At 42.2% G+C, this 27,934-nt stretch overlaps 1 protein-coding gene across 6 annotated transcripts in view; it reads left to right on the forward strand.

Annotated features, from left to right (window-relative positions):
- Positions 1 to 23,567, forward strand: part of sgcd (sarcoglycan, delta (dystrophin-associated glycoprotein)) — a 375,763-nt gene extending 352,196 nt beyond the window's left edge. For all 6 annotated transcript variants that reach the window (XM_031307940.2, XM_036008800.1, XM_036008801.1 and 3 more), the window contains 2 exons: positions 11,528 to 11,651; positions 20,606 to 23,567. In XM_031307940.2, coding sequence (XP_031163800.1) covers positions 11,528 to 11,651; positions 20,606 to 20,791 — 310 coding nt within the window. In that variant the 3' untranslated portion in view covers positions 20,792 to 23,567. The remainder of the gene's footprint in view (positions 1 to 11,527; positions 11,652 to 20,605) is intronic.
- Positions 23,568 to 27,934: the final 4,367 nt, after the last annotated feature.

The raw sequence follows: 27,934 nt of genomic DNA on the forward strand, positions 1-27,934 counted from the left end.
TTCACGGAATTGCACACAATATATTTAATTTTTAAACAAACTGCACACTGGCAGTGAAAGGGATTTCTAAACTGCACTTCCTGTCCTTGACAACTCATGAAAAACAACTCATATTGCGTGCAACGGAAATGACGGAAAATGTTAGTGGTTATTAAACCGTGACTCTTTGAATCCACTGCTTATTGAAGCCGCGGTATACCTTGAAACCGCTAACCGGTAACCTGGATGCCAGCCAAACTTAGCCCCGCCCACAACATTTGAGGTCGGGAAGTTCGGTCTGGACTTGATCCGTTGTGGAGCAACTATGCTCCAACCAGAGCTGTTTGGACCAATCAAATTGTCAGGGCGGGCTTTATACGATAATGGACAGATGATCAACAGTAACGTAATCAACCGCGTCACCAAAGAGCACTTGGGTTGAATTCGTTGACAACAAAGATGGCTGCTGCTGGAGAATTGAGATGTGTAGATTCCGCCATTGCGTCTGTTATAGAAGATATCAACAGAGCATTCATTTTAAAAGAGGAACAGAGAACCGTGATCAAGGCATTTGTCGATCTGAAAGATGTTTTTGCCGTCCTTCCTATGGGATTCGGCAACGTCACATACGCCGTTGCTCTGATTGGTTGGAGGTCTATCCAATTGAGTGCAGAGGCATTTTCTTTCCTGGTTGGGTTGAAACACGCCCCATAATCACAGCCCAATGGAGCAGCATCAGACTCAGATTCTGACTAGAATCTGAGTATGACGACGACTAGGCTAGGTAACCAGGCCATGCTTACTCACATCACTCTGCCTTTCGTCTTCTTCCATTCCTTTTTTATTCTCCTCACATGCTGTTGTCCCTCTTTTTGTTTTATTGTGCTCACTTTGCTTTCTTCCATGTTAATCTCTGACTCTAAACTTCCCTCTAGTCGCTCTTGTCGGCCTTGTGGTTTGATTTATCATAACATTTGCCTGCAGAGGCCATTATGAGCAGTTCATCATCAAAGAGAACTGCAACAATAAAAAATTAGAATTCAGGCCAAGAAGACCATCACATTCCTCATAGTCCTCATAATGGGCCGCATATTACATCTCTTCGAAAGAGGTGACGACTCAAGGTGGTCTGCAGAATTAGCGTAACTGTGTCCATGTCACCCCCTAACTGCAAACAGAATTAATTTACACACATCCAAGAATCTACGTATGAATTTTCATATATGTACGTAGACATTTACACGTCTAATTAGTGTACGAATGGGAACTTTGATAAGAGAAAGCAGTAAGAAGGCTTGTGCGACACACAGGTGGTAGTATTACTTTACATTTAAAGTGGAAATTATGGAGCTTTTACTGCATAGTTTGGAGTTGATAAGCACGCCATTTCATTGTGAAGAACAGAAGTAGGGTCCTGGATGTGTTGACAGCAATGATGTTCATTTGGGCAAATTATTAATACAGTTATTACCCCTGAAAACCAGCAGCGCCCAGTGACTTTTTATAGCGGGGAGACATGGGTGTCTGAGTATGGCCAAGGGTAGTCTATATCGCTGACATTTCATTACCGGGATTGTTCAGGTGCCGCCAGAAATTCCGCCGGATGTCCCTCATTTGGCCAGATGTCCATCACCTTCCTCTTTCTTTGTGTTGGCGTTCTAACCTCCGGTGGATTTCTGAGGACTATGGTTAACTGCTCCTCAGATCTCTGCAGGGTAAATCCAGACAGCTAGCTAGACTATCTGTCCAATCTGAGTTTTCTGTTGCACGACTAAAACAACTTTTGAACGTACACATGTTCCACCAAAACAAGTTCCTTCCCGAGGCTATTTTGCACGTTATTATGGAACCCACGCAACTTCTAGGCAAGACCTGCCCTTCAATAGCATTCACACCCTACTATTGGCCAGGCATCCATGCTTACACTAGGTAACGTAACCTGCTTTGTACAGGTCCTATCCCCTGACCAGTCGGCTATCCTAACCTTAACCACTCGAGGTCAATGCCTAACCCCAACCAATCGGCCTGCTTCGTAGGGCGGGACTTGCCTAGAAGTTATGTTGGATCCATAATAACGCCTAATTTGCAGAGGCACCGTTGCTCCATCCGGCGATGACGATTGTGATTGGTTTAAGAAATACCTAGAAACCAGAGCACGTTTTCCTCCCATCCCGGAGGCAGATAGCGGACGGCTAATTTACTTCATCTCTTGTAAAGACAAAGCTAAAGTAAATGGTTAAAACGATATATTGTTAGAAAGGGAATGAAGTTACACTGTTTTAGTTTTTTTAGTTTTACACCGTTAAATTACCTGAAATCATTACAAGATCATTTATATTCACATTTAGACAGTTATTCTGAGCCAAAAAGTGTCCCAGTGTGGAACACAGTTCTGTTAGCAGAAGAGAAAAAGCAGAAAAGATAGGTAGCAAACCATATCCATGCCCCATGGTATTCATCTTGTTATTCGCCCCTTCCCTTTCTGTCCTCTCTAATGTCACAGTCACACCTTTCTTTTCCCTCTTTTCTACCATCGCCCTCACACCTTCTGTTTACACTAATCTCAGTCATTGGTGTGTTCCCGGCTGTTCTCAAAGCCCCGCGAAGCAATCAGCTGCACTCGTATTGGCCGAGATTGCCATTTAACCTATGAATTTGCTCCGTGGCGCGACGGCAGCCCATTCCCACTCACCATAGCTTATATGTTTATAACGCCAAAGCTTTCTGATCACTGTGTTCACACCGAACGCGAAACAGTTGCAGATCATTTGAAGGAGTCGAAGGACAAAGGAGTTACGCGTAGAGCAGACGGAGAGTAGGAAAGCTGCCCACAGCTTACAGACTGTGCAAGTATACAACCCCCAGTCATGTCAAAAAAAACAACAATCCTTTCCGTTGTTATCTGAAGGCGGGCGATATGAGGAAGAAGCGTGAAGTTATTAACCTTTGATCCCTATTGCAGATATGAAAAGCTGCCAAGAAAAAAGGGAGCGAAAGGATAAGAGGATGTAAAAAAAAGTGCTAGAGAAAACAAGAAAGAGAATAACATGAAACTTGATTGATCCTTGTGGGGAGATGAGGTCGTGGCAACCATAAAAGAAACGGGTGACAACAGGGAGAAATAGAAAGATAAGAACAGAAAGCAAACCCATATAGAGATAGGAGAATATGTAGTTTTAAAACAGGTGGACAGAAAGTAGAGGCGAGTTAATATGTGACAACAATGGCTTGTCAGTAATCGGTTAGGTTACTTTATCACATGCTTTCTTGACTTTAACATTGTTTTTGTACATTTATAGCTTTCAGTGACACTTACTTGGTTAAATCTAGATGTTTATGAAATATGAAGAACTGTTTATAGTAGAACGAGACAGAAATGAGCATGAAGGAAATGGAAAAATAATTCACGGAGACTGTGAAGAGGAAATGAAAAGGAATATAACCCTGGGACAAAAATATTTCCTTGCCGGAGTCCCTGAGGAGCAACCTGGGGGAACGGGGGAGGATGAGAGAGGCCTTAACATCCACAGACACTAGGGGTGGAATGGTACATGTATTCGTATTGAACCAAAATGGTACAGGCGTCACGGTTCGGTGCATGAATTTACACTGAGAATACATGGTATAAAAATAAAAAAAACTTCCGTGCAAATTAATTCATGTAATGCCGAATCTAATGTAATGCGGAACTACTGTTAGATACGCAGGTTCTTAAGGGACACCTAATCTGTAGCCCCGCCTTAGCTCTGAAGCTCTGGCGTGCCGCCTATGTAGCCGAGCTCCACCTATGTATGCAGTTTTAGTGAGTCAGCGATAGCAGCACTAAGGACGAGTGGTGGCAAGTGGTGGCGACCCTCAAGAGTTAAGGCCCTGACACACCAACCCAATTATCGGCCGTCGGACAATCTGGCGAGGTCAGTGACTCGAGTCTGTTCGGTGTGTTCCGTGCGGTCGTCAGTCTGAGGAGCCGTCGGCCTTCATTTGGGCCGATTTGACATGTTGAATGGGAAGGCGGGCAGTCGGACTCAATGACCAAACTGATTGGTGGAGCGCTAACTGTGAAATGACGAGCAGGATGAGCCTGACTAACGCCTCTCAAAATCTGACAAAAATCTTTTAAACTGACCTTTGTCGATGTGAAATGACAGATTCAGCAACTGCATGGCCTATTTCTGGTTTAAAATGTTTTCAGAAACACGTTTCGGTGTGTTCCGAGGCACTTTTTTGACCAACTCGGGGAGGCAAACAGTCCGACTGCCTTTTCTGCCGAAGGTCGGCCGTCAGGTTGGTGTGTCAGAGCCTTTAGAGGACCCGCCGGTCTCTTTAAGATTGCAAGTTTGGGAAAACTTTGGTTTCCCAGTCAGTTCCAGTAGTACAGGCAAGAGAATGGTGGATAAGACTGCTGTTGTAGATTAGTCTTACGTTTCCAGCGTCGCGGCTCTGAACCGTAACGTTAGTTGGAACAGACGCCTTGTTTCTTCAGGCTAACTACATTAGCTTTAGCCAGGTAGGGAGCAGCTTTCTGCGGTGAAAAATGGCCGGGAGACGTTGTGATAACGTTGCATTAATCAGGTAATTTAGTTTGTCTTTGCAGAGAACAGAGATGCTGCATTTTCAGTTTTATAGCTGATTGTCTTATTTTGTTTACAAGTTCCAGATGGAGTCTGGAGATGATGTGGGGTACTATTGTTTACATCTTACTTTACATACTTAAGGCTTTTGCAGCTAGCTCAGAGGAGAGACTGTATGACACTAGGTGGTACAGCCTGAAACATGCACAATACAAAAAAATTGCCTTCTGCATTTTTGTTTAGCTTTTCCCTCCATTGTACCGAACTCGTACCGAACCGTGATGTATGAACCGAACCGTGACTTCTGTGTACCCCTAACAGACACTGAATACCTCTGAGTTCTTTTCAATGTTGTAGAAACTTATTTCTTTTCCTCCTCACACAGCATTTCTTTGTAGGGGTGAAGAGCCAAGAACCTCAACCTAGAGCAATTGAATTTGGTTATAATTCATTATGGATCAGTCGTTCTATTAATATTGTTATATTAGTATCTGTTAATATTATTCTAGTATATCAAAGATGACTTGTAAGGCATTCATGGCGTCAGCCGGCCACCCATGTTGATGAGGAGGTAAAGGGGGGCTTACTCCCAACTCACTTTTTGACGGTCTAGATCGGGAACACTTGGGGTCATTTTTCAACAACTTAGGGTTAGGAAAAGATCGTGGGTGGGGTTAAAACATGTACGTTTAAGTGACACACGGGACAAGAATGAAACCCATCCACCCCCCCCAACCAACCTCCTACCCTAACCCTAACGCCAGCCACACACTGTCTGCGTGGCGTGAGCGTGGCGTTTGTTGCGTGGCAGTTGCGTGGCAGCTGCGTGAATTTTTCTGTCTTTGCACACCAGAAACGTGTCTGACGCGGCGCTGCTGCTGCTGCTAGCCTTGTTGCTGCTAGCCTTGTCTCTACACATGTATGTTTCCCATTGATTTACTGCACTCAAGCAGTAGTATACTTAATGTTATACATAAATATATTCTGATTTGATTACAGCAAAGACAACGTCGGCAGTATTGACGGCAAAATAGGCTACAGAATATCTTGTTCTATATTGACAGGTGCAATATTTGAAAATCGATAATTCTTTTTTTTTTTATTACATTTATATCTGCATTTATGTCAAAACCTAGAGACTTTCAAACATCAACATGTCATTTATTAATATGTATTTGTGTCAAAATGACATATATAAACATCTTTTCGTATTCTATGTTGCCTGGAAACACTTCCAACACGCTTGCGTGTCGTGTGAAAAATAGGCGTCGGTCCTATTTCTAGCATGCACGCGTTTTCGGCGCGCCTCGAGTCGCGCCTGAGACGGGCGTGTCACGCAGGCAGTGTGTAAGCTCTAACCTGTTAACATGGGAGCCGAAATATAAACGAACACGCCACACAGCTGACACGCTCACGCCACGCAGCCAGTGTGAAGCCGGCTTATGCCACTGAATTAGGTTGTATTATGGATCAGTCGTTCTCAAGTATATCAAAGATGACAAAGGCTTTCATGGCGTCGGACTGCCACCATTGTTGAGGAGGTACACGGGGCCGGGGCAATGTAAAAAAAAAAAAAAGAAAAATTGTGGGCGCCTGGATAGCTCAGTTGGTAGAGCAGGCACCCATATATAGAGGTTTACTCCTTGACGCAGCGGCCCTTTGCTGCATGTCATTCCCCCTTTCTCTCCCCTTTCATGTCTTCATCTGTCCTGTGAAATTAAAGGCTCTAATCTGTTTTTATTTGCCCTCTGACGGCGTCGGTTAGCGAGAATACTAATAGATTGTGTCAGCACTCTTGATGCAGGCAAAGCCCCAAAAACTAAGAGAACCAGACAGACTGAGGGAGTGATCGGTCTGACGTGCTGGACTGGAGAAGGCAAAATGCTTAATCCAATTTAAATGAGCACTTGTTTTAAATTGTCCCATAAAAAAAGATGAAAATCAAACAGCTACAATGGTGAGGCATTCGATGATGTGCATTTAATTAATCCCTATCTTACACACAGTGTAATTTAATATGTGTTGAGGCTTAACTCTCTGTGGGCAGAGAGCAAAGGGTAACGCAGAGGAGATTTAAGATTTCATTTGGAAACTTGCTCGCTCTCCTAATCAGTAGAGGTTTTGTCACGTTCATCGGCTGCCGTGTCTTCCCTCCTGTACTGTTTAAAAAACTCAAGCAGCACATTCATAAGAATTACCCACAAACGGATATAACTGCATATGTTCTTCAATGTGAAATACCTCATTAAACTCAAACCAGGTTTGAAAACTTGTGTCATTCCAATTGAACATTTGGCAAATTGGCAATCTGAAAGGAAATCTGTGGGAGCTGCAGGACAGATGAGCCAACAGTTAACAACTACTGTACATAAGCTCCCTTACAGATTTGTATTACTGTAGCACATCTTATTTTACAGTATACATTTATATTGCTGTTACACATCAGACTTCACTGCACAGTCTGGGTCTAAAACTCCCTGCAGTGGTCAGGTTGTATTCTCAGGGATTCAGAAAAAAACCTCATTGTGGTGTGAGGTGCTCCCGTGTAAATCAAACTGTGTTTCTGTTAAGCAGTTGTAAAGTGAAGTGCTGCTTGCTTGCTTAGTGGTAAATATCAAATAAACAGCCAATTTTCATGCTGCGATTTTGCAGGCTTTCTTTTAAAGGGGAACTATGCAGTTTTTTTTAGCTCAATTTACCTTAACTGAACAGCTTCAGTCACTGGAATGGTTATATGACTTTTTTCGAGTTGAATGGTGGTCGTCTTGCTTCCCCCTAGCGCCTGTGAGAGGAAAAACCACCCTGGCAACTTTTGGCCGGGGCGAGCCGCCGGCCTCAGCGTCAGGAAGTATGGCGTGATATCAGGTCTCGCGATGTAACTAATTGCTTCACGGCACTGCACACATACGCCCATTCAGGAACCGGCTAACACGGTAGCGATGGAGTTTTTCACACTGTCGTCATGGCTGAGCCGGCAAAAAAGAAGAAGAAAGCTAGGAAAGCATTGTCGGAGGAACAGAGAAAGAGGAAACGGCAGACTGACCGAGAGAGGAGTCAGACACGAGTAAACATAGGAGCTGCCAAATATCTATTCTGAAGCTGTAGGGGGAGCTCTATAGAGAAACCTGCCAGCAAAAAAACAGAAAACAACGAAGAAATGGCCAAAACTGTATAGCGCCCCTTTAAATAAAATACTTTTTTTCAATATTTAGATTTATTCCTTATTGTACAGTTTACTTCCTTCTTTACATTCAACTTCTTTTTAATTGACAACAGTCTGAGAGGACAACGTATGACAATGTATGCTTTATCATAGTTTTAGCTAATTAGGCAAAAAAAAGACATTGAAGGTTTAAACAGGCCTCCAGGATGTATGCTGAGATTTGCAGCAAATTGAACATTGCGGCCAATGGTGGAATTGCAACTCCCATCACGTGATGCCCTCTGGACCAAAAGTACTTTTTTCCCATAGACTTAAAATGGGTAGGAGATGTCTAGACGATTAAATCATTTAATCCCTATTCAAGTTAGCAGAGCGCTAAACCGGAAGTAGCCGTCTCGGTTTGCGGAGGTCTCAGGCACAGTGCAGAAGCAGCATTGATCATCCGACTAATTTTTGGCTCCATAAAGGCTTTATGCTCCACTGAGCAACTCTCATAGGAATGAACAGGGAATCTGCCTCCAACGCTGTATCCAGTTCTTATTATGCATTCATGGCTTTAAACAATGGATGAAGGAAGGATGGTTGAATCTCTTTTCCTCTTCTCCTCTTGTCTTACACCACACCATGAAGTGGCATGTACCAAAGTGCTTCATGGTATGGCAGAGAAAATGTTCAACCACCAGCCTGGCGTTTTCCTCCCAGGTAACTGGAGTTTGAACTCAAACACATAGAGGATCTTAACAAATAGAAGTTGGGTTTCCTGTAGTTTTTTACCACTGTAACATGCAACCAGTTACTGCTAGTCTCGCATTGCCAGACCTTCCTCCACAGCGCTGCGGAGGAGGGTCTGGCTGACCACTCAGCATTCCTGGATAGGAGAAAAACGTGCTCTGGTTTATTGGCATTTCTGTAAACCAGTCACAATCGTCTTGAGTGGCGCTAAGCGTTGGACGCAGTAACTGTGCCTCTGCAAAATAGCCTCAGGAAGGAACTTGTTTTGGTGGAACACGTGTACGTGCAAAAGTTGTTTTAGTCGTACAACAGAAAACTCAGATTGGACAGATAGTCTAGCTAGCTGTCTGGATTTACCCTGCAGAGATCTGAGGAGCAGTTAACCATAGTCCTCAGAAATCCACCGGAGGTTAGAACGCCAACGCAAAGAAAGAGGAAGGGGACGGACGTCCGGCCGAAAATGAGGGACATCTGGCGGAACCTCCACAGGGGCAACCCCATAAATGGAACGTCGTCGATATAGACGAGTGTACTGCAGCTCGCCTTTCCTCATCCTCTGGGAAATTCAGGACACCACTTGGGCAACTTTGTTCATTGAACCTGCCAGGAGCAAATTCAGAGAATGACACCAGCCGCGCAGCATTAAAAATAACATAGTTGGGTTCATCCACTCTTCTACTTCTTGCTATATTTTTTAGTTTTTTTACTGTGTTGGGAATATAGCTACAATAGGGAAAAAAACACCCCCAGAACCCTTCTCTCAACAGAATACTCCAAATGAACATGTGACACATATACATAATACTTACCTAGACCCCAGAACAGTGGAGCCGATGATATACACTGATATACACTGTCTCTGTGCATGTAAACAGAGCCTTTAATAGCTGCTCCTCGCTCACAACAAAAGCTCACAATCCTCCAGATGAAAACTGTGTGTGTGTGATATCAATGGAAAGCTTCCCTGTGGAGAAAAGATCACATTTTATCCACAATTGCGGTGGTGACAGGTAGACAGGAAGTCTACAGAGACCTACTCTGCAGGTCTGGATCTACTGAAGCATTTTTGACACCTTTGCTGCTTCCTGTAAAGGAGCTCTTGAGGGGAGCTCGTGGCTCCGAGTGGTTTTGTCAAGATGTGAAGAGGAGTGGGCTGATTTGTAATCCTCGTACAAACTTTTGTAAGCAGCCGCAGCATGCAGGTGGGCTGTAGCGTCAGATCCACTCAATTTATTTTCCATTCATGGCGGTGGGTTCTTGCATGTTGTATCTTTTGTAGGGATGCACCGAATCCAGATTTTTGGGGTTCGGCCAAATACCGAATCCACTGGTTAAAGGAGAATTCCGGTCAATTTCGACACGTAGCTCTGTTGTTTGGAGATTTGGAGTGCTGGCAGTAGCAAGAAAAACGAAAACAATCAGGGCTGTTATCCTCCTGCTAGCATTAGCACCCAACAGGCTTAAACAGGGCAAGTTTTAAACGTGCTTTTAGCCTCTAAACATGCTCGACATGTCATTACAAGTGCCTACCCATGTGCAGTGATTTTTTTCCGAGGGAACACAGCAAATTTGACTGCAGTAGAAAGGCATAAAAGTTGTGTTAATCCAGCCAGTGCACATACCTCTGTTTATTTCCTGTTTTCTGGTCAAGTCAATATCCAGTAGTCATACAATCCAATATTCCAGTCAGATTTGCAGTATTCCCTCGGAAGGAATCACTGCACATGGGTAGGCACTTGTAATGACATTTCAAGCATGTTTAGAGGCTAAAAACATGTTTAAAACTTGCCCTGTTTAAGCCTGTTGGGTGCTAACGCTAGCAGGAGGATAACACGGTATTGGCAGCACCGATTGTTTTCGTTTTTTTTGCTACTGCCAGCACTCCAAATTTCCGAACAACAGAGCTACGTGTTGAAATCGACCGGAATTCTCCTTTAAGATTCTGCAGAAAACGAATACCGAATCCTACTCCCATCCTCAGTCCATTAACACAGTAAACACATTAATGAAGTAAACAACGTCCACAGCCTCTAAAATAGTTGAATGTAACAACTTAATGTTGAATTCACACGCTCTTTTCACATCGTAGGAAAGCACATCGCTATCGCCAGATTAGTGACAATTTTGTTTGGCAAATTTTCGCTAACCAGTGTATGATGAAGGCATGTTGGGTGTGGCTGAAATTAGAAAGCTAACGTTAAATGCTATATCAAATTGAATAAAACACCCAAAATTGAATAAAAGTGATCAATGATTTTACCTGCGTAGAGCGTTGTATGGAACCATCCATGTTATTTTTGGGTAATTTGGTTAAGAGAAACCCATATTTCTGATATAGAAACTTTGAAAACGGGTCAAATTTGACCCGAGGACAACAGGAGGGTTTACTCTTGTGTTCTGAATGAGAGAAAAGAAGTTCAAACGGGAAAAGTATCAAGGGAAATCACACAGTTCGAGGTGTTTTCACTGTTGACTTGTTAAACTGTTTCACTGGGTTTTTTATTATTCAACAATTGCAACATCTTTCCAAAAGTCAATAATCGTGTTAAGTACTCGTGATTATGATATATAATTTTTTTTTTCAGAATCGAGCAGCCCTAATGTGTGTCTATTCATATCCCTAAAACATAAGCATTTAAACAGTGAAATGCTTATGTTTGTCCTCATTACCTGGAGGTGTTATTTTATTGTTGGTGAAAGTGATATAAAGCGGTGTGTCTGGATGACAGATTGTTAAATGCAAGCCTAATAAACAGGCTGCATCAGAATCGTGACTTTAGTTTACAGGACCTTGTTAGATTCCAATTAAGGCTGTTTGACACAAATTTACCAAAATGGAACAAGATCAAATTCTCTACTGAGGATCATAACAAAGAAAACAAACTGTGTGTGTGTGTGTGTGTGTGTGTGTGTGTGTGTGTGTGTGTGTGTGTGTGTGTGTGTGTGTGTATTCACGAATGAAACTTCTCTCTTATTTTGCTTTCTATCTTTTGCTTTTAAGAATTTGCATTCCTACTCAGCCAAAGATTTAGTAGAAACTGCGATCCGTAACAGAGCTCTTCTGCCTTCTGTCTGTTTCCAGGCTGGAGTCTCCCACTCGCTCCCTACTGATGGAGGCTCCTAAAGGCATCCAGATCCTGGCTGAGGCCGGAGACATCCAGGCCATCTGCAGGAACGAGCTGCGACTGGAGTCCAAAGATGGAGAGGTGTGTCAACCAATAGCGCAAATCAACTTTTTTCCTCTGTCTAAAGAGCCCCTATTACACTCTTGGGCTCTACTAGAATAGGGTTACATGCTTTAATGTTCAAAAAACATATCATGTTGATTATTTGAAAAAATAATGTGGCACAAGAACCTAATGACAGATTTAGGAAAAGATACAAAATGAACGTTTCAGTGACACGCGGGACAAGAACGGGACACGAACCCCAGTCTCCTGGGTGAAAGTCCTTTGTTGTTTGACCCATCCACCACCCCAACCAACTTCCTTACGAGGCATTTCTGTCTTTCATACTACTCGCTACCGTTGTCGCTCTTCATACTACGTCATCTTACAGCGCTGGTGCGTTTCATACAGACGCTAAAGGGTGATTTTTGCGTCGGTATCTGACGCTGTGAGCCACTGACCAAGCGTCAGTATTTGACGAGTTGGGAGTGAGAACGGGTTGGACTTAGATGAGGAGTCTGTTCTGCACCAAAATGGGAAGCTAGCAGACGCATTACAATTGTAAGTATAGTTAGCATTTTGTATTTGTTCATGATGTTTGTTAGCTTGTAGAATTTAAAAACTACTTTAAAAAGTACAAGCACACACAAAAAAACTACTCAATTACACAAATGTGGGTAATTGTAATTTGTTACTTTCCAACTCTGATACTTAGTTACTAAAGCTCATAACTAACAGGCTTGAGTTGTAAAATAGAAAAAACAGCTCCATTGGAACTAACAGTTCCATTTAGCTGCTTCATTTGAATAGAACAGAGCCATTATTGATGTTTTTAATAACAGCTTTACTTTGACTACTTTGACAACTCAAAAAGTCTGCCGTGCCATTTATATACAGAACAGTAACATTTTCAAGGATGTAATCATATTTTTACATAATGTGTAATTAACACCACTGGTTTTAAAAATGAAATGTAGCCCACATGGTCCTTAAATCAAACTCTTCATTAAGTTGTTTGTTAAAGCAGTGAAGCACAGTGAGCATGCAAAACACCTCAATTTGTCCTGGGAATGAACTTTCAAAATTAATTTTCTTTGGGGCGCCTGGGCAGCTCACCTGGTAGAGGTTTACTCCTCGACGCAGTGGTCGCGGGTTTGACTCCAACCTGTGGCCCTTTGCTGCATGTCATTCCCCCTTTGTCCAATAAATAAAGGCCTAAAATGCCCTAAAAATTATCCCAAAAAAAAGAAATCTTTATTAAAGCTTTAGTGTGTTTTTTTTTTTTACATAATTTTTTTTTAATTATTTTTATATTTTTGAACATACAGAACAGACCAACACAATTGAACAAGAACAAAAACCATCTCCCACCCCCCACCCTCTGCGTCTCGAGGAAAACAAAAACAAAAATAAGCAAAAACAGAAATCCCACCTTACCTAGTCACTCTCCTCTACTTGTGATGCTGAGGTCATTAGGCCTGATACCTGTGCTGCTGCGTTTATCCATAGATCTATAGTTGATGATTTGGCTTTGTTAATCCTTGCTGTAGAGAGCTCAAGCATAACTATGTCTAGAAAATACGCCAACCACTGTTTTATACAAAGTGAGTGGGGGGGGGGGGGGGCAGCATTGAGCTATAATTTTCTTGGTTGTAGTTGAGCCGGCTAGCCAAACTTTCTTCTCTCTCCCAAGCAGGTGTAATTTAGAGTCATCATTAAGCAACAAAACAATCGGGTCAGTAGGAATTCAACATCCTATCACATCAGATATTATTGATGTTGTTTTATTCCAGAACTCATGCATCTGTTCACACTCCCAGACCATGTGCAGGAAAGTTCCAGTTTGTTCAGGTTGGCAGAACGTGCAATAGAGAGTAGGAATGACTTTAGAGACTTATCTCTTCTGAGGTGTCCAATGTGTCCTATGACATACTGTATGTTGAAGATATCTAGTGCGTAACTTTTTGATATTATTGAACGTCTGTTACATTCAAGCCATTGCCAAATGAGTTGCTACAAAGTTAATTAAGACTATCAGCTCCACACAACTCTCTCTGTATTTCTCAGTATGACTATGTTCAGAAGATTGTGTCGTCCGGTGACTTTCCCACACAGAAGCTCGAGTGAAGGTGATTACCTCTTCTGAAGAGTCCGTCATGTTGTTTTAATCCACCGTGTCCTCCTTGGCTACTAGCAACTGTGTGGAGGAGGGGTGGGGTGGGGAGGGGTGTGCGATCACAGAAGGCTTGTATCATGTGGATGCGCCCACAGTTTTGTTGTCATTACTTAGAATTCCACATGGGGGAGACAGAAACAAGCACTACAGTTTTAAATGCAGTCCTCTTACTTCAAACGTGCTTTCTGCACAAACACTGAACCTCCCACTCAGCGAACTGGCAAGCTGAGAAATTAACTTTTCTTGTCCTCCCGCCATACTGGCGGAAGGGGCTCCATCTCAATTCAATATTTCTCCTGTCCAAAACTCAGTTTTAGCCAACAACAATCCCAACAATAGTTAGCTCCCTCGGCCAACATGGACCAGCATGTAGCTTATTGGCTGCTGGCAGTTTTCCCACATACTGGATGTCCACCAGAATCTGCCTCACACACAGAAAACAGGACAATAGAGAACAGAAGTTGATTGTTTTTCTGTCTTTTTTCCCCCTCCAATCCTCCTTTCAGTCATCAATTCAGTTCTCTTTGGGTATTTCAGACACTTAGGCTACATTGACATTGCTGTTTATTAAAAAAACGAATATCACACTACTCTGGCGTTTCCGAGCCCCTAAACCGGAGACATTTGAAAACACTTCTGGACCCGTTTTGGTTTGGAATATGCAGGGTTGTTGTTCAGTCTCAACGGCCTCAAACGGAGACCTTTGGCAACACCGACACTGACGCCAATGTTTCGCCGCCTGATTGGGTCATTACGTCTCGTTCTCTGAGACTAAGCTTCTAACATTACCATGGCGACTACCAGCAATGGACGGAGTACACACGCTGCCTCCTGTTTATGCTCAGTATACGAGAATGTTGATGAGATATTTTGGTTTGGCCGTGTTAGTTTAAACGGAGATTAGTTCGGAGAGCGGATAGCAGAAAACACTGGTGTGCGCGGAGATCGCTTTTGGCTCAAAACTCCGCTTAAAAACCAAAACATAGCAATGTTAATGTAGCTTTAACGTACTTTTCTTCTTTTCCTTCCATCTTTTCCAGTTTCCTGTCCTTTCCCCATCATCCATAGCGCTGTAACAATTCCAAATTTTGCTGTACAATTAAGTTTTTCAGAAATAATTGCGATTAACAATGCAAATGTCTCTTTCAGTCAAATTTAAAAACATTTATTTATTTAGTTAAAGTTTTAAATAAATCCCAGGGTACATCTTTTGGTTATATATCACTGTCATGTGACCCAGATAATGTAAAAACACAAATACACTGCCTATGAAGTAAACCATGCCTCTTTATCATAAAACCTTTTTTTTTCAAATGTATCCCCCCTTGTCATTTTTGTTGCTATGAACGTGTATAGCACATATGTCAAACTCAAGGCCCTCGGGCCAAATCTGGCCCCTCGCAGGTTTTGATCCGGCTCTGCATATCAGTTTAGGTTCACAATAAATTTTGGCCCGCCTAGTTGTGCGCCAAACCAAAAAGACGAACTGTAATTTCGCCACACTCAAAGTAGAATTTGGCCGATTTTCCGACTTTGACACTCAGAAATTCCCACAGACGGCTGGTTACGTACAATTAGACAATTATGTGATAATTGTAACAGGCCTAATCTTTCTTCCTCTCTCCTCTTTGTGTCTTTCTTTGCTCATTTACCATCTTTTTTCTCTGATCCACTCCTCATCCTCATGCTGCTTCTTTCCCCCCCGCTCCTAAATTCCTCCAACCATTCCCCCATTGGTTACACACATCAGTCCTCACATTCATGGCGGTCGGCATCGCTGATAAAAAGGATTACATTTTTTTATCAGGTTGCACCAGTCGTGTCATGTCAGATCTTTTCGAATCAGCGAAGGAGGATTAGAGAGAATACAGTGTTTAAAAGTTTCCCACAAAAACACTTTTGTACATTAGGACTCTGCTGTGAGTTGGACGAGGAGAGAGAGAGAGACTGCTTCTGGAAGGTGCCCTCGGATTCAGTTGGGTCCAATAAAAAAAAAGAAATACCCACAGTCAGAGTCTGAAGCCACACGCCCCCACCCCCCCCACCCCCCCCACACACACACACACACACACACACACTCACACACACTCCACATCTTCCTGCATTTTTCACGGGTGTGTGGTCGAGAGTGAGGCAGCTGAACTCTCGATTGGTCAATTCATATAATTAAAATCACGTTCTCACACTCCATTAGTGTTGCAAATGTCCATTTGTCAAACCTCGGTTCTCTCACACACACACACACACACACACACACACACACACACACATTATCTCTCTCTCTCTCCTCAGGACCTGCTTGGCACCGCCACCGCAATTACAGAGTGGCTTTGGTCATTAGACACCCACAAATCACACAGGCAGACACAGAAATAGACTCACACAGACTCGTATAGACAGTGAGATTCCTGGAGCCACTCATAGTCCCATTGTCTCGCTTTGCCAGACCCTCCTTCACAGCGCTGTGGAGGAAGGTCTGGCTAGTCCACACAGTATTCCGGGATGGGAGAAAATAGCCTCGGAAGGAACTTGTTTTGGTGGAACATGTGTACGTTCAGAAGTAGTTTTAGTCGTGCAACAGAAAACTCAGATTGGACAGATAGTCCAGCTAGCTGTCTGGATTTCCCTGAGGAGCAGTTAACCATAGTCCTCAGAAATCCACTGAATTTAAAAAAAAGAAAGCGGAAGGAAACGGAAAATACATGCACCCGGCGGAATTTCCTGCAGCACCGGAGCAATCCCAGAAGTGGAACAGGAAGGATATAGACTAGTGCAGTGGGAACAATGCAGAGGCAAAGTGTAGCGGGATATTGGTAAGAGAAAACTACAAGAAAAGTCAAAAAAAGAAATCGGGGTATTTGTCAGTGAAAATCTGTAAAAACTAACAACAATGAGCCTTGCCTTCACTTGCCTCATTTACATTTTGAGAGAACTGGCAATAAAGTTGACTTGACGTGTACTTTTGCCCTTCTTCAGTGCACAATCACACGCTCAGCTTTACACACACATGGAGATCATCCAGCCACGCACACACACACACACACACACACACACACACACACACATATATACACACACACACACCGTTCTCCCAGTGTTTCACACTGTCTGCCCCTCGTGGTGAAAAGATTTGTTCAACAGCAGCTGTCTGAAGAAGTCAGCTGAGACTCTACTTTAAAAGTGTTCCAGGTCATTTGATGGCGATGCCTCCCAGCGGCGCCTGGTAATGGCTCCTTTAGCTCTTTTATTGCTGGAGAGCTCATCCTCTCCTCTCCTCGGCCGGTGAGACACCGGCCCTGTACGAGCCCCAGGAGGCCAGTAGGGAGGAGGGGAAGAGAGGACGGGGAGATGGGATTCATGCAGCACTGGTTCGTGCCTGTGCAGAGCCAGAAAGGCAGTTTGTTCCAATCAATATGGGGGTTGAAGGGAGTAAAGTGAGTGGATGAGTAGCTGTGTGCGAATTTTCTGCCATTTCTGGTTCTTTTTTTATTCCTTGGGAGACAAGAAGAATGACCTAGGAATCAGACAGTAAACTTTTGTATGTTTTGTTGTTGTTGTTGTTATGCTCAGTTTTTAGCAGGAAAGGGTTTTTCAGACAAACTCCAGTTTGTACAACTCAAGTCCATACATACCCTTCTCATCTCCGTGCGTGTCGTAACTCCAACTAGCCTACTGCTCCCAATAAGTGACAAAATAACGCCAACATGTTCCTATTTACATGTTGTGATTTGTATAGTCACAGGGTGTACAAAGAACAAGGCTACATGAGACACAGCCATCTTCTAACCGTATACATACTGGGAACTATATTCTCAGAAAGGCGAATCACTGCTACTTCTGCTACTTGGGCGAAGTGATTTGCTCACAGCACCTGAGAAGCCCCGTGGTGAGGAGCAGAGAGTAACAACGTTGTTAGATGGAGCCGGTTACCTCCAGGATCTGTGCTAAGCTAGGCTAGCGGTGGGTGCGTCAGACAGAGTTACGACACGCACGCAGATGAGAAGGGTATGTATGGACTTATCTAACTCGGGGGGATACGGTGAATAAGCTAAAGTCCCAATAAGTCGGCGTGTTTCTTTAAGTTACCAGTTAATGCTAGCGGTAGCTAGCTAGCTTGGTTACATTTTTCAAAACAAATCTAGTTGTAGTCTTGCAATATGTGACCCTGCCAGATCCCCAGTCTTTACATATTATGACAGTCTTTAACGTTAGATGTGAGATAATTGTCTTTAGATGTGAGATGGTGTCAGACAGCTTTCTTAAATGGTAGGCATTAGGTGTAATTTGCGGATTGATCTGGTACATATCTGGGTATATGCCGCTAGAGTTCAATCCCTAAACCCCATTTAACATTCTATGCAACCGACAATGTGGAGTGCCCAGGTGTAAAGAGCCATTTGTGCCAGAGTCCAATCCCGTGAGGTAGAAGTTCTGGGAAGAAAAACAAAAGCTAAGCTATGGAGAGCGGGTGAGGAGATTTGCTTTGAGAGCAATTAGAGTGAAGAGATGAGAAGAGACATCTGATTCCGCGGGGGTGAGCTGAGGTAAAGACGAAAGGGAAAAAGAAGTTTTTAGCCTATAAAGAATGAGATAAGAGTGAGGATCCTGAATGTGAGAAGGTCTACTATCAGTGGTGGAATGTAACTAATGTACATGTAAATGTACATTTACTCATGTACTGTACTTGGAATAGACTCTATTGCCATTGCACAAGCTTGTGTACAACAAAATTTGCTGTGCTGTACCTGAATATAAAAGTACGCTCTAACGTACACTCGTTCACAGTCATCCCAGTCAATAAATATATGAGCAAGCATTTTGAAAGCATGGAAACCGTATTGCACGGGTTGAGTCCAAATGTGGAGGTACTTGTTCTTTACTTGAGTCTTTTCTTTTCATGCCACTTTCTACTTCTACTCCGCTACATTTTAGAGAGATATTGTACTTTTTACTCCACTACATTCATTTGACAGCTTTAGTTACTAGTTATTTTACAAATTAAGATTTTGCACACAAAACACATTTATAAAATCTTATGTTTTATTATAAAGTAAACTAGCCAACAATATAACGGCCTATAAGTCCAGCTGAAATGATTAGACCATTAAACACACAACTGGTTGGATCCTTTACACTTTCTACAATGGGAGGATTTTCTGCATTGAGTACTTTTACTTTTAATACTTACAAAGTACATTTTCCTGATGATACTTACATACAGTACTTTTACTTAAGTAACCTTTTCAATGCAGGACTTTTACTTGTAACAGAGTATTTTTACAGTGTGGTGTTAGTACTTTTACTTAAGTAAAGGATCTGAATACTTCTTCCAACACTGTCTGCTGTACAGGATTTGGGGTTGTGAAATAAATAGGTAGAGGCAGGACATGAAGACGTTTATGGAGGAATGACATGGGGCATTTTAGGGAGATTAAAGATGAGGTAAGCTGTAGCTGGTTTTCTGCCAGACGACCATCAACAGAACAGTCCTGTTTAGCTGGCCTGGGTCCACCTTAATTCACCATCAGCCAACAAAAAACTATTTAACTTAGACTTGTCCTTTAAACAGCAAGTGGATGACGTGTATAAAGTCACATTAATGCAACGTGGAAATCTAAACTTCAACCTATAATATCAGACTCTCTGAACCCGTTATAACTGAAAATGTGGTACGGTGGAAAAAGGAAGAGATTTTAAATTTGCTGCAAGGTGACTTGGGGAAGAGCTAAGTATTTTTGACTGCAGGACTGTGTTCATAGCTAACTAGTCTCGCTTTGCAGACCGTCCTCCACAGCGCTGCGGAGGAGGGTCTGGCTAGTCCACGCAGCATTCCAGGATGGGAGAAAAACGTGCTCTGGTTTATTGGCATTTCTTTAAACCAATCACAATCCTCTTGGGCGGCGCCAAGCACTGCACGGAGCCTCTGCAAAATAGTCTCGGGAAAGAACTTGTTTTGGTGGAACGTGTACGTTCAAAAGTTGTTTTAGTCGTGCAACAGAAAACTCAGATTGGACAGATAGTCTAGCTAGCTGTCTGGATTTACCCTGCAGAGATCTGAGGAGCAGTTAACCATAGTCCTCAGAAATCAAAAATGAGTTGATTTAGAAAAACCGGATGGATGGGAATGGATCGACGGATATGGATGGATGGATGGATGGATGGATGGAAACGGACGGACGGATGGATATAGATAGATGGATGGACAGATAGACGGACGGATGGATAGATAGATAGATCGATGGATAAGATGGATGGATGGATAGACAGATGGACGGAGATAGATAGATAGATAGATAGATAGATAGATAGATAGATGGATGAATGTAGATGGATGGATAGATAGATGGATGGATGGATAGACAGACGGACGGAGATAGATAGATAGATAGATAGATAGATAGATAGATAGATGAATGTAGATGGATGGATAGATAGATAGATGGATGGATGGATAGACAGACGGACAGAGATAGATAGATAGATAGATAGATAGATAGATAGATAGATAGATAGATAGATAGATAGATAGATAGATGGATGAATGTAGATGGATGGATGGATGGATGGATGGATGGATATCGGTAGATAGAAAGATGGATGGATGGATATCGGTAGATAGAAAGATGGATGGATGGATATCGGTAGATAGAAAGATGGATAGACGGATTGATAGATAGATGGACGGATGGATGGATGGATAAAGACGGATGGATATAGTTGGATGGATGGATATAAATAGATGGATATAGAGATAGATAGATGGACGGATGGATAAACTAGAATTCCAATCTCACCGGTGTTCTCTCCCTCTCCTCAGATCTCTCTGGATGCTCGGAGGATTCGCCTGATGCGGCTGCCCGAGGGGAAGGCCTCCACCAGCTCCTCGTCCTCTGGGAACAGGCAGACTGTCTACGAGGTTTGCGTTTGCCCCAACGGGAGGCTTTTCCTGTCCCAGGCCGGCACCGGATCCACCTGCCAGATCAAGAACAGTGTCTGCCTCTAGGACTGATACATGCAAATATGAATAAACACACAGGTATCCTGAAAGAAAGACGGGCATAACACAGACAGATGTACCCATATCGCCTGCCTCCAGGACTGATAAACAGCAAACACAGACAGACACTGCATACAAAGACTGCCAGAGCTGATCGAAATATAAACAATCATAGATACTGTAACTTTACAGACACACTGGTGTGTACACTTTGCAATCACAAACACTCAGACTGATATTTAGTCTCAACCGATATGTTTTAACAGGCCAATACTGAAAAAATTTGAATTGAAGCTGCTGACAGTGGATCTTCTGTGCCAATATTTCAATGCTAAAAGATATTTTCTCCCTTGATTTTATATGTTTGAGAGTTGAAAAGCCTTTGAAATCAGCATTTAGAGCATCCCCGGAACACTAAAACTCTCCACCGATTGTCATACACATCTCTCTAAGCTCTTTATACACACAGTGCAGCAGTTGTTAGGCTTTTGAACTTAATTACATGAATAAAAGAAAGAAAGAATAAATGTGTTTCATCGCAGGTTTTAACAAGTTTTTAATACAACCGAGGTCAGAAAGGAATCTCCATCATAGTGGGGATATGCAGTAGGACACTGACTGGCTCATATATTTAACAAAAGGACAGGATTTGAAATCTTTTGGTCTGACCCTAACAGTCATACATGACACTGCTATGTATCAATAGCGTACACACATACAGATGCACACACTAGCTTATAGACATACATTCACACAGTATACATATTTTTTCACACACACTTTGCTCCTAGTAGAAACTGAGAGGAAAATCTCCAGAGATTTACTAGAAGAGACACAGATCTAGTCCCTTTGTCCCTCAAGAGCATTTCAGTACCAGAATCACTGGGGTGATCACCTATGGCAAAAGACCCCGCCCCCTCCCCTCCGTTCTTCTTCTCTTTTTCCTCATTTTCTCCTATACCACAGCTGAGATGATTAAAGGATTTATGCTTTCCCTGTTGTTCACAAGGCATTTTAACGCCCCATAGGCATGCTATGAGCACTTAATTACGGCTATTCATAATATCAATTGGGTCAGGAGATGGTGTAATGAACATGAGCTCGTGGCATGGATGTATTATAAGAATTGGATACCGGACTCCAAAATGGCACCCATTCATTTGCATGGCCAGCACGCGAAAAAAGAAAAAAAAAAGGCTTTCAGTTTACAGTCCCGCTCGGCCCATATGCATTGCATCGGGATGATGTCACGCTTTTATAGGCTCTGGGAAAGTTTTACCTATATAACATGTATTTTTAAGACGTTTTTTTAAACTACAGTTACAGTGGGGCGGCTCGGTTGGAAACTTAGAGGTAGTCATATTTTCAAATCTCCAGTCAGCTTTTAGCACTGACTTAATGTGAGGCCCTATGAAGTCTGTCTTATGGCTTTTTTTAAATTCTCTATTTGGCGATTCCATCCATGATTCTGTCACAGAAACTATTGGGCTCTATATTAATGCTGCCATCCGTCTGTGATTGGCCCAAGCCGGGCACTCGTAAAAAAACACTGACACTTGCCACAGGGCTTAACAACTTTTCTGGGGGAAACCCTGTAACACCATGGATTGAAATTGTACCGCGACTGGCCTCTGGGAGAAAATTGGCAGCAAGGCTGACGGGCACCGCCGTTTCCAGCTCTCTCAATACAATCTACGGGACTTGGATGTTTTTTTTAAGGTAGACATTTTATAAACTGCCATTTCAGTCAAAACACATACCAGATTCAGAAGTGTATGTGCTTTATATGTGCATTAAGTGCTGTTAGTGTGCCTATGTGACAATAAATAAATCACATTTATGGGTTTTGTGGGGGGGACATCATTCTTATGATAGTGGGAAACATTGATTTCAGTTCAAAAGGCCGACACAAAGTCTTTTTGCATTGAGGCTCTAAATTAACATTGCAGTGAAGTTGTATATAAGTAAATTAGCCCACAAAATATTCAGCTCAGTTGGTCTTTGTTACAATATGTTCAAAGTGTATCATGCCAAACTCTGACTCATGCCATGTTCACGTTCTATCATAGTCACCCAACTGGGAAAAACCATTAAAATTAGCTTCCCACTGCGAGCAGCAGTACAATAATGGTAATTATGTGTTTAGAAAGTGTTAAACTATCTCACTGAATTCTGATGTTTGATCGTTAAGCACCTGATTGTCCGTGTCCAACAGAGATGTTGATAGGATGTGAACATGGCACAAGTTCTGCCACGCAACCCTCCGCCACTGGTCTGTTAGATGGTTTTTATTTATTTCAATTTGTTGTAATATTTTGATTTTAAACTGAATAGAAAGGTGTTTTAATTTCACATAATGACTGTCAGTGTTCTGTTTTGCCTGCATACATTCTGTCCCATGTCCTGTCTAGAACAGCATCTCCCTCCTACCACTCTGACAATGAGGACAATTATAAAGACAACTCAACATCCTGTTATAGCTCTTACCTTTTTAATCACACGAACACAGGACATGTGTCATGAATGTCCAATGTTAGCTGCTGGAGACTTCGGTGGTGGTCACCCTACTTGTTTCTTGCACTGGGACAAACAAATTAATGCGAGCCACTCTGTTGAAAGAGGGGAACTGTGCCTGTGCCTTATGTCCATGCACTTGTGGCAAGAAGAAGCACATCACACAGACTTTCTTTGGCATCAACGAGTAACATGATCTCTGATTTCAGTTCCGTTTCATCCCAATCACAAATCTCTCCCTCCGTTGTGAATGCAAAGACCTTCAGCCGCACCCCCTAAAGGATGAGTCGTTTTATTTACCACTTTAGCTTCCCCAGTTCGGGATGACGCTCTTGTTACTTTGCTTTTATTGATCAAATATTCTGTGTGAAAACATGTATGTTTTTCTGTTAATGTTTTCAGTGAGGAACATGTGATCCTGTGGAGTTTAACAGACAGATTACGGCCCTGATGGGTCTGATTTCCACTGCTTATCGCAGACCGCTTGGCCAAAATCAATAAGTTTCTCCAACTCGATAAGATCTTTATCTTTTTCATTCGGTTCAAATCTGGTGTCTTAAAACGTTAAAAGCATGTTTATTTATTGACCGTGTTTTAGGTGGAGACCAGTTTGACAATACCAATTGTTTATTTTATTTTTATGCAGTACCATACCAATGAATCACTGCTTTCTTGCTCTATAAACATTCTTTAAAAAATGTTGGAAGTGGGCGTAAAAGTACGTCATCATTAAATGTTTTGCACAACCGTCCAACCATCTGGCAATGGAGTTGAATTTGCAGCTTCCAATATGGAAACATTTCGAATGAACATATCTACAAAGTTGTACTGTTCATACCGAACGTGTCAGCAAAACATTCAGTGACAGCATTTTCCCTACAGTATCTGCCTGTGACAACTAGAACATGATTAATATTTTATAGTCTATATCCACGACGTTCCACTTCCGGGATTGCTCTCTTTCGGCCGGAAATTCCGCCGGATGTCATTTATTTCAGCCGGATGTCCGTCACCTTTGCTTTAAATGTGGTCAACTGCTCCTCAGATCTCTGCAGGGTAAATCCAGACAGCTAGCTAGACTATCTGTCCAATCTGAGTTTTCTGTTGCACGACTAAAACAACTTTTGAATGTACACATGTTCCACCAAAACAAGTTCCTTCCAGAGTCTGTTTTGCAGAGGCACCGTGGCTCCGTCCGGCGCTTAACACCGCCCAGACGATTGTGATTGGTTTAAAGAAATGCCAATAAACCAGAGCACGTTTTTCTCCCATCCCAGAATGCTGTGTGGACTAGCCAGACCTTCCTTCGCAGCGCTGTGGAGGACGGTCTGGCAATGCCAGACTATTATTTTATGGTTCCCTTTAAGGTAGTGTTGCTGCCAATGGCATGGAAATAGGGGTGTCACGAATTCAAAAGCAGGATCGGCGATTCCCCCAGTATTTCTTTCTCTCTCCACCCATGCCTACTTTCGTACGCCCAAGAAAGAAAAAAAAAAACAGACACAGCGTAGCTTACTGGCAGGTAGCATGCAGCTAAAGACACAGGGAAAAGTTAGCTCACTGGTAGCCTGCAGCTTGACTTTTACAGAAACCACGGCCACTGCCAGAGTCGGAGATGACGGAGAAACAACAGAACTGGAAAATCCTGCTTCCCTAAAGTCACCGGTGTGGCAACATTTAGCCTTCCTTGTGAGTTATGGAAACAAACAACAAAGGTAAAGCACGTGGGCTCCGACTGGACTCCACGGTGCATTCTGTTGCACCTAGTTAAACCAGTAGTGCATTCAATTGCACTTCGTAAACTTTGAGAAAGTCAAACTATTGCAAAGTACTCTTTTGACATCTAGTGGCTGTTATTGTGGAATTGCCATCCCTGTTGACAAAAAAATTTAATCGAAAGTCAAATCGAATTGTGGATTTGGAGAATCGTGACACACCAACGTACATGGAAGCATCAGTCAACATTGGCGTATTAATAGGACAAAATGCAAGGCTATGAAACTGATGTTCTACATCACCAGACACCAGATTTAGACCTTTTTTAAGATGCAATAACTTAGCATGTAAAGATGTAAAGATCTTGCGTGACAATACCCAGAAGAAACTAGACCTTTTGACACAGCGGCTTGTGATAACTCCTGAACTCTGTCATAGTAGCGCATAACAGTTATTTATAGCTTGTATGTTGTTTAAAGTGTCACATCCTTTTTAAGAGTCAGGTGTACCAACCTTTTCGCTGTCTCTCAGCTTCTCTGTCACTGTATATTAAAGGACTTTCAGAAATATTTCACAACAAAATTGAACCTATCTGATGGATTTGTTTTTGGAATACATGTACACAAGCGAAACACAATTTTTATTTTTTTTTTTTTATATGGTTGTATTTGTAAATAATGTATACATAACCGCGTCGGTGCGCTTCAGACGATACACGCCGACAAAAGAGAAACACTGCTCTTTTGCCAAAAGGAAAGCCTTTTTTTTATAATGTACATCGGTTGGTGTTTTTGTACTAAAAGGGCAACAACAACAAAATGTCAAAGGAGTTTCTGAGTTAGCATGTACAGCAATGTATACAATGTTCGCCTGTGGAGAACAAGCTGTTTTTTTTGTTTTTATGCCTTCTCCTTCCTGTACTCCTCTCTCCCGCTCAGATGTTTCACACAAACACAAACCTGCTTTTTTTCTTTGGTTTTGATGTTGTTGATGTTCTGTTGGGCCCGAGGTCTTTGCATTCTCTCCAAGTGTGCCGTGTGTGTGTGTGTGTGTGTGTGCGTGTGTGTGTGTACATTTGTGCTACTGCGAGTGAGCTTTTTGTTTTGTTCTCCTGCTCCACTGAACGTGTTGAATGATTTTCAGAGAAGCAAACACAGAAACCAAAAGCAAAGGGAAGCAGAGAAAGGACGTGACACACAGGGTTGCACATGAGTTTCAATGATCGGATCAATACAACAAACGGGCAACAGAAATCCACTTACTGAAAAACAAAAGAATCAATCATCAGACCAATGATCAGATCATAAGCAGTATTATCAGTCGGACTAAAAAGTTTTGAGAAAGTAAACCATAACTTTGGCATATGTGTGCATCATGCACACATTTTGGAGTCAAAGTGATCTAAAGGCTATTTAGATCCGATGATGGCGCTGATCTGGCCTGATGATACTTATGTTTTGTACTTTTGTACACGTGCATTGAATATTTATTGTTTTACTGTCCTGCCCAGGGACTACGGGCGAAAAATAGTAACTGTGCTGCGACCTGGTACAATGCCTCGCTCCTTGTTCTTATACAAGGTTAATGTTTAATTGTGCATTGTCCCTGTTATAAAAATAAAATGACATTACATCACCCAGTGGATGATGTTGCTGATCAATTAATAATATTGCCCTGATAACATTCTGTGTTGCAGCCCCATGTGTTCACGCTCCTTCCTAACATCCGCGCTGAATATTGACATTTTTCTTCATTCTTCAGTCTGAAACTGCCGTTCATGGAGTAGTTTTCAAAGATGCCAAAATAAAAGGCGTTGTTCACATTGATTGCAGTAGTCATTGGATCCTCCCTGATTCTACAGACTGAACAGTAAACCTTTGTCACTGCAGACCTCTTCATGGAATCTGTTCTTTCTGAGGGTTCAGCTTTCTTCAATAGAGACATGAAGTCCTGGCCTCAAACCTCTCTACTCTTTTCAACCTTATCTAAACTAAATATGAGCACTTTATCCTTTATGATGATACAGTACAGTGATTATTTGTGTGTACCAAAGGCTAACAGTGCATTCACTTGTATGGATAATTAGCCACGATGTTATTACATTTAGCCAACAAGTCCGCCAAACCATACGACCACATAGGTTGATAACGATCATGGTTAAAATAGTACATTTGTTACGTTACTTCATTTCGTGACGCAGAACGTGAAGTATTTCCGGTAAGTTTGAAAAGCTCGCCAGTAGATGAGGCTTATGAGCCCTATTCGCACGGGACTACTGTTTCCTGTGGACCTCTAGTAATTTGTAATAACTGTGGAAGTCGTCTGTGATCTTAATCTCGTGCTAATCTGCCAAGTCAATAATTTGTCAAGGAAAAAATGACCTACCATATTTCGCCAAACACAGCAGCGTTGTAATCAAGACCACCTAAACCAAGACCAAGTCATCACCGAGACCAGAGTTTATCGGGATTAGGCCTGCACGATTCAGGGAAAAATATGAATCACAATTTTTTTAGCTTAGAATTGATATCACGATTCTCTGCCACGATTTTTTTCTCAGGAAGTGTAATGTTTATTGCACACATGAACCATGACAAAACAAAACAAATTGGCCGTACCAAACATAGATTTCTTTTGTGGCAATAATATATAATATAGCACATTGTGCATCACCACAAGCCTGTAAACATAGAGGCTTCAATGAATAAAGAAAATAAAGTACATACTGGCCTTTTAAGTACAGTAGGCTACCAAAAATAGTGACCTATAACACATTGAACTAAATATGGCCCTGATACAGGCTCTATCTGAACTCCTTGAACATGTCTTTACATAATTAAAACATGTTAATGCCAATGTCAAATGCTTTCAATAAATTAATTGAAGGAGAAAAAAAACAAAGTCATTTAAAAGTTAAAT

This window comes from Sander lucioperca, chromosome 13 (assembly GCF_008315115.2).
Source record: "Sander lucioperca isolate FBNREF2018 chromosome 13, SLUC_FBN_1.2, whole genome shotgun sequence".
In the NCBI taxonomy this organism is placed as follows: Eukaryota; Metazoa; Chordata; class Actinopteri; order Perciformes; family Percidae; genus Sander; species Sander lucioperca.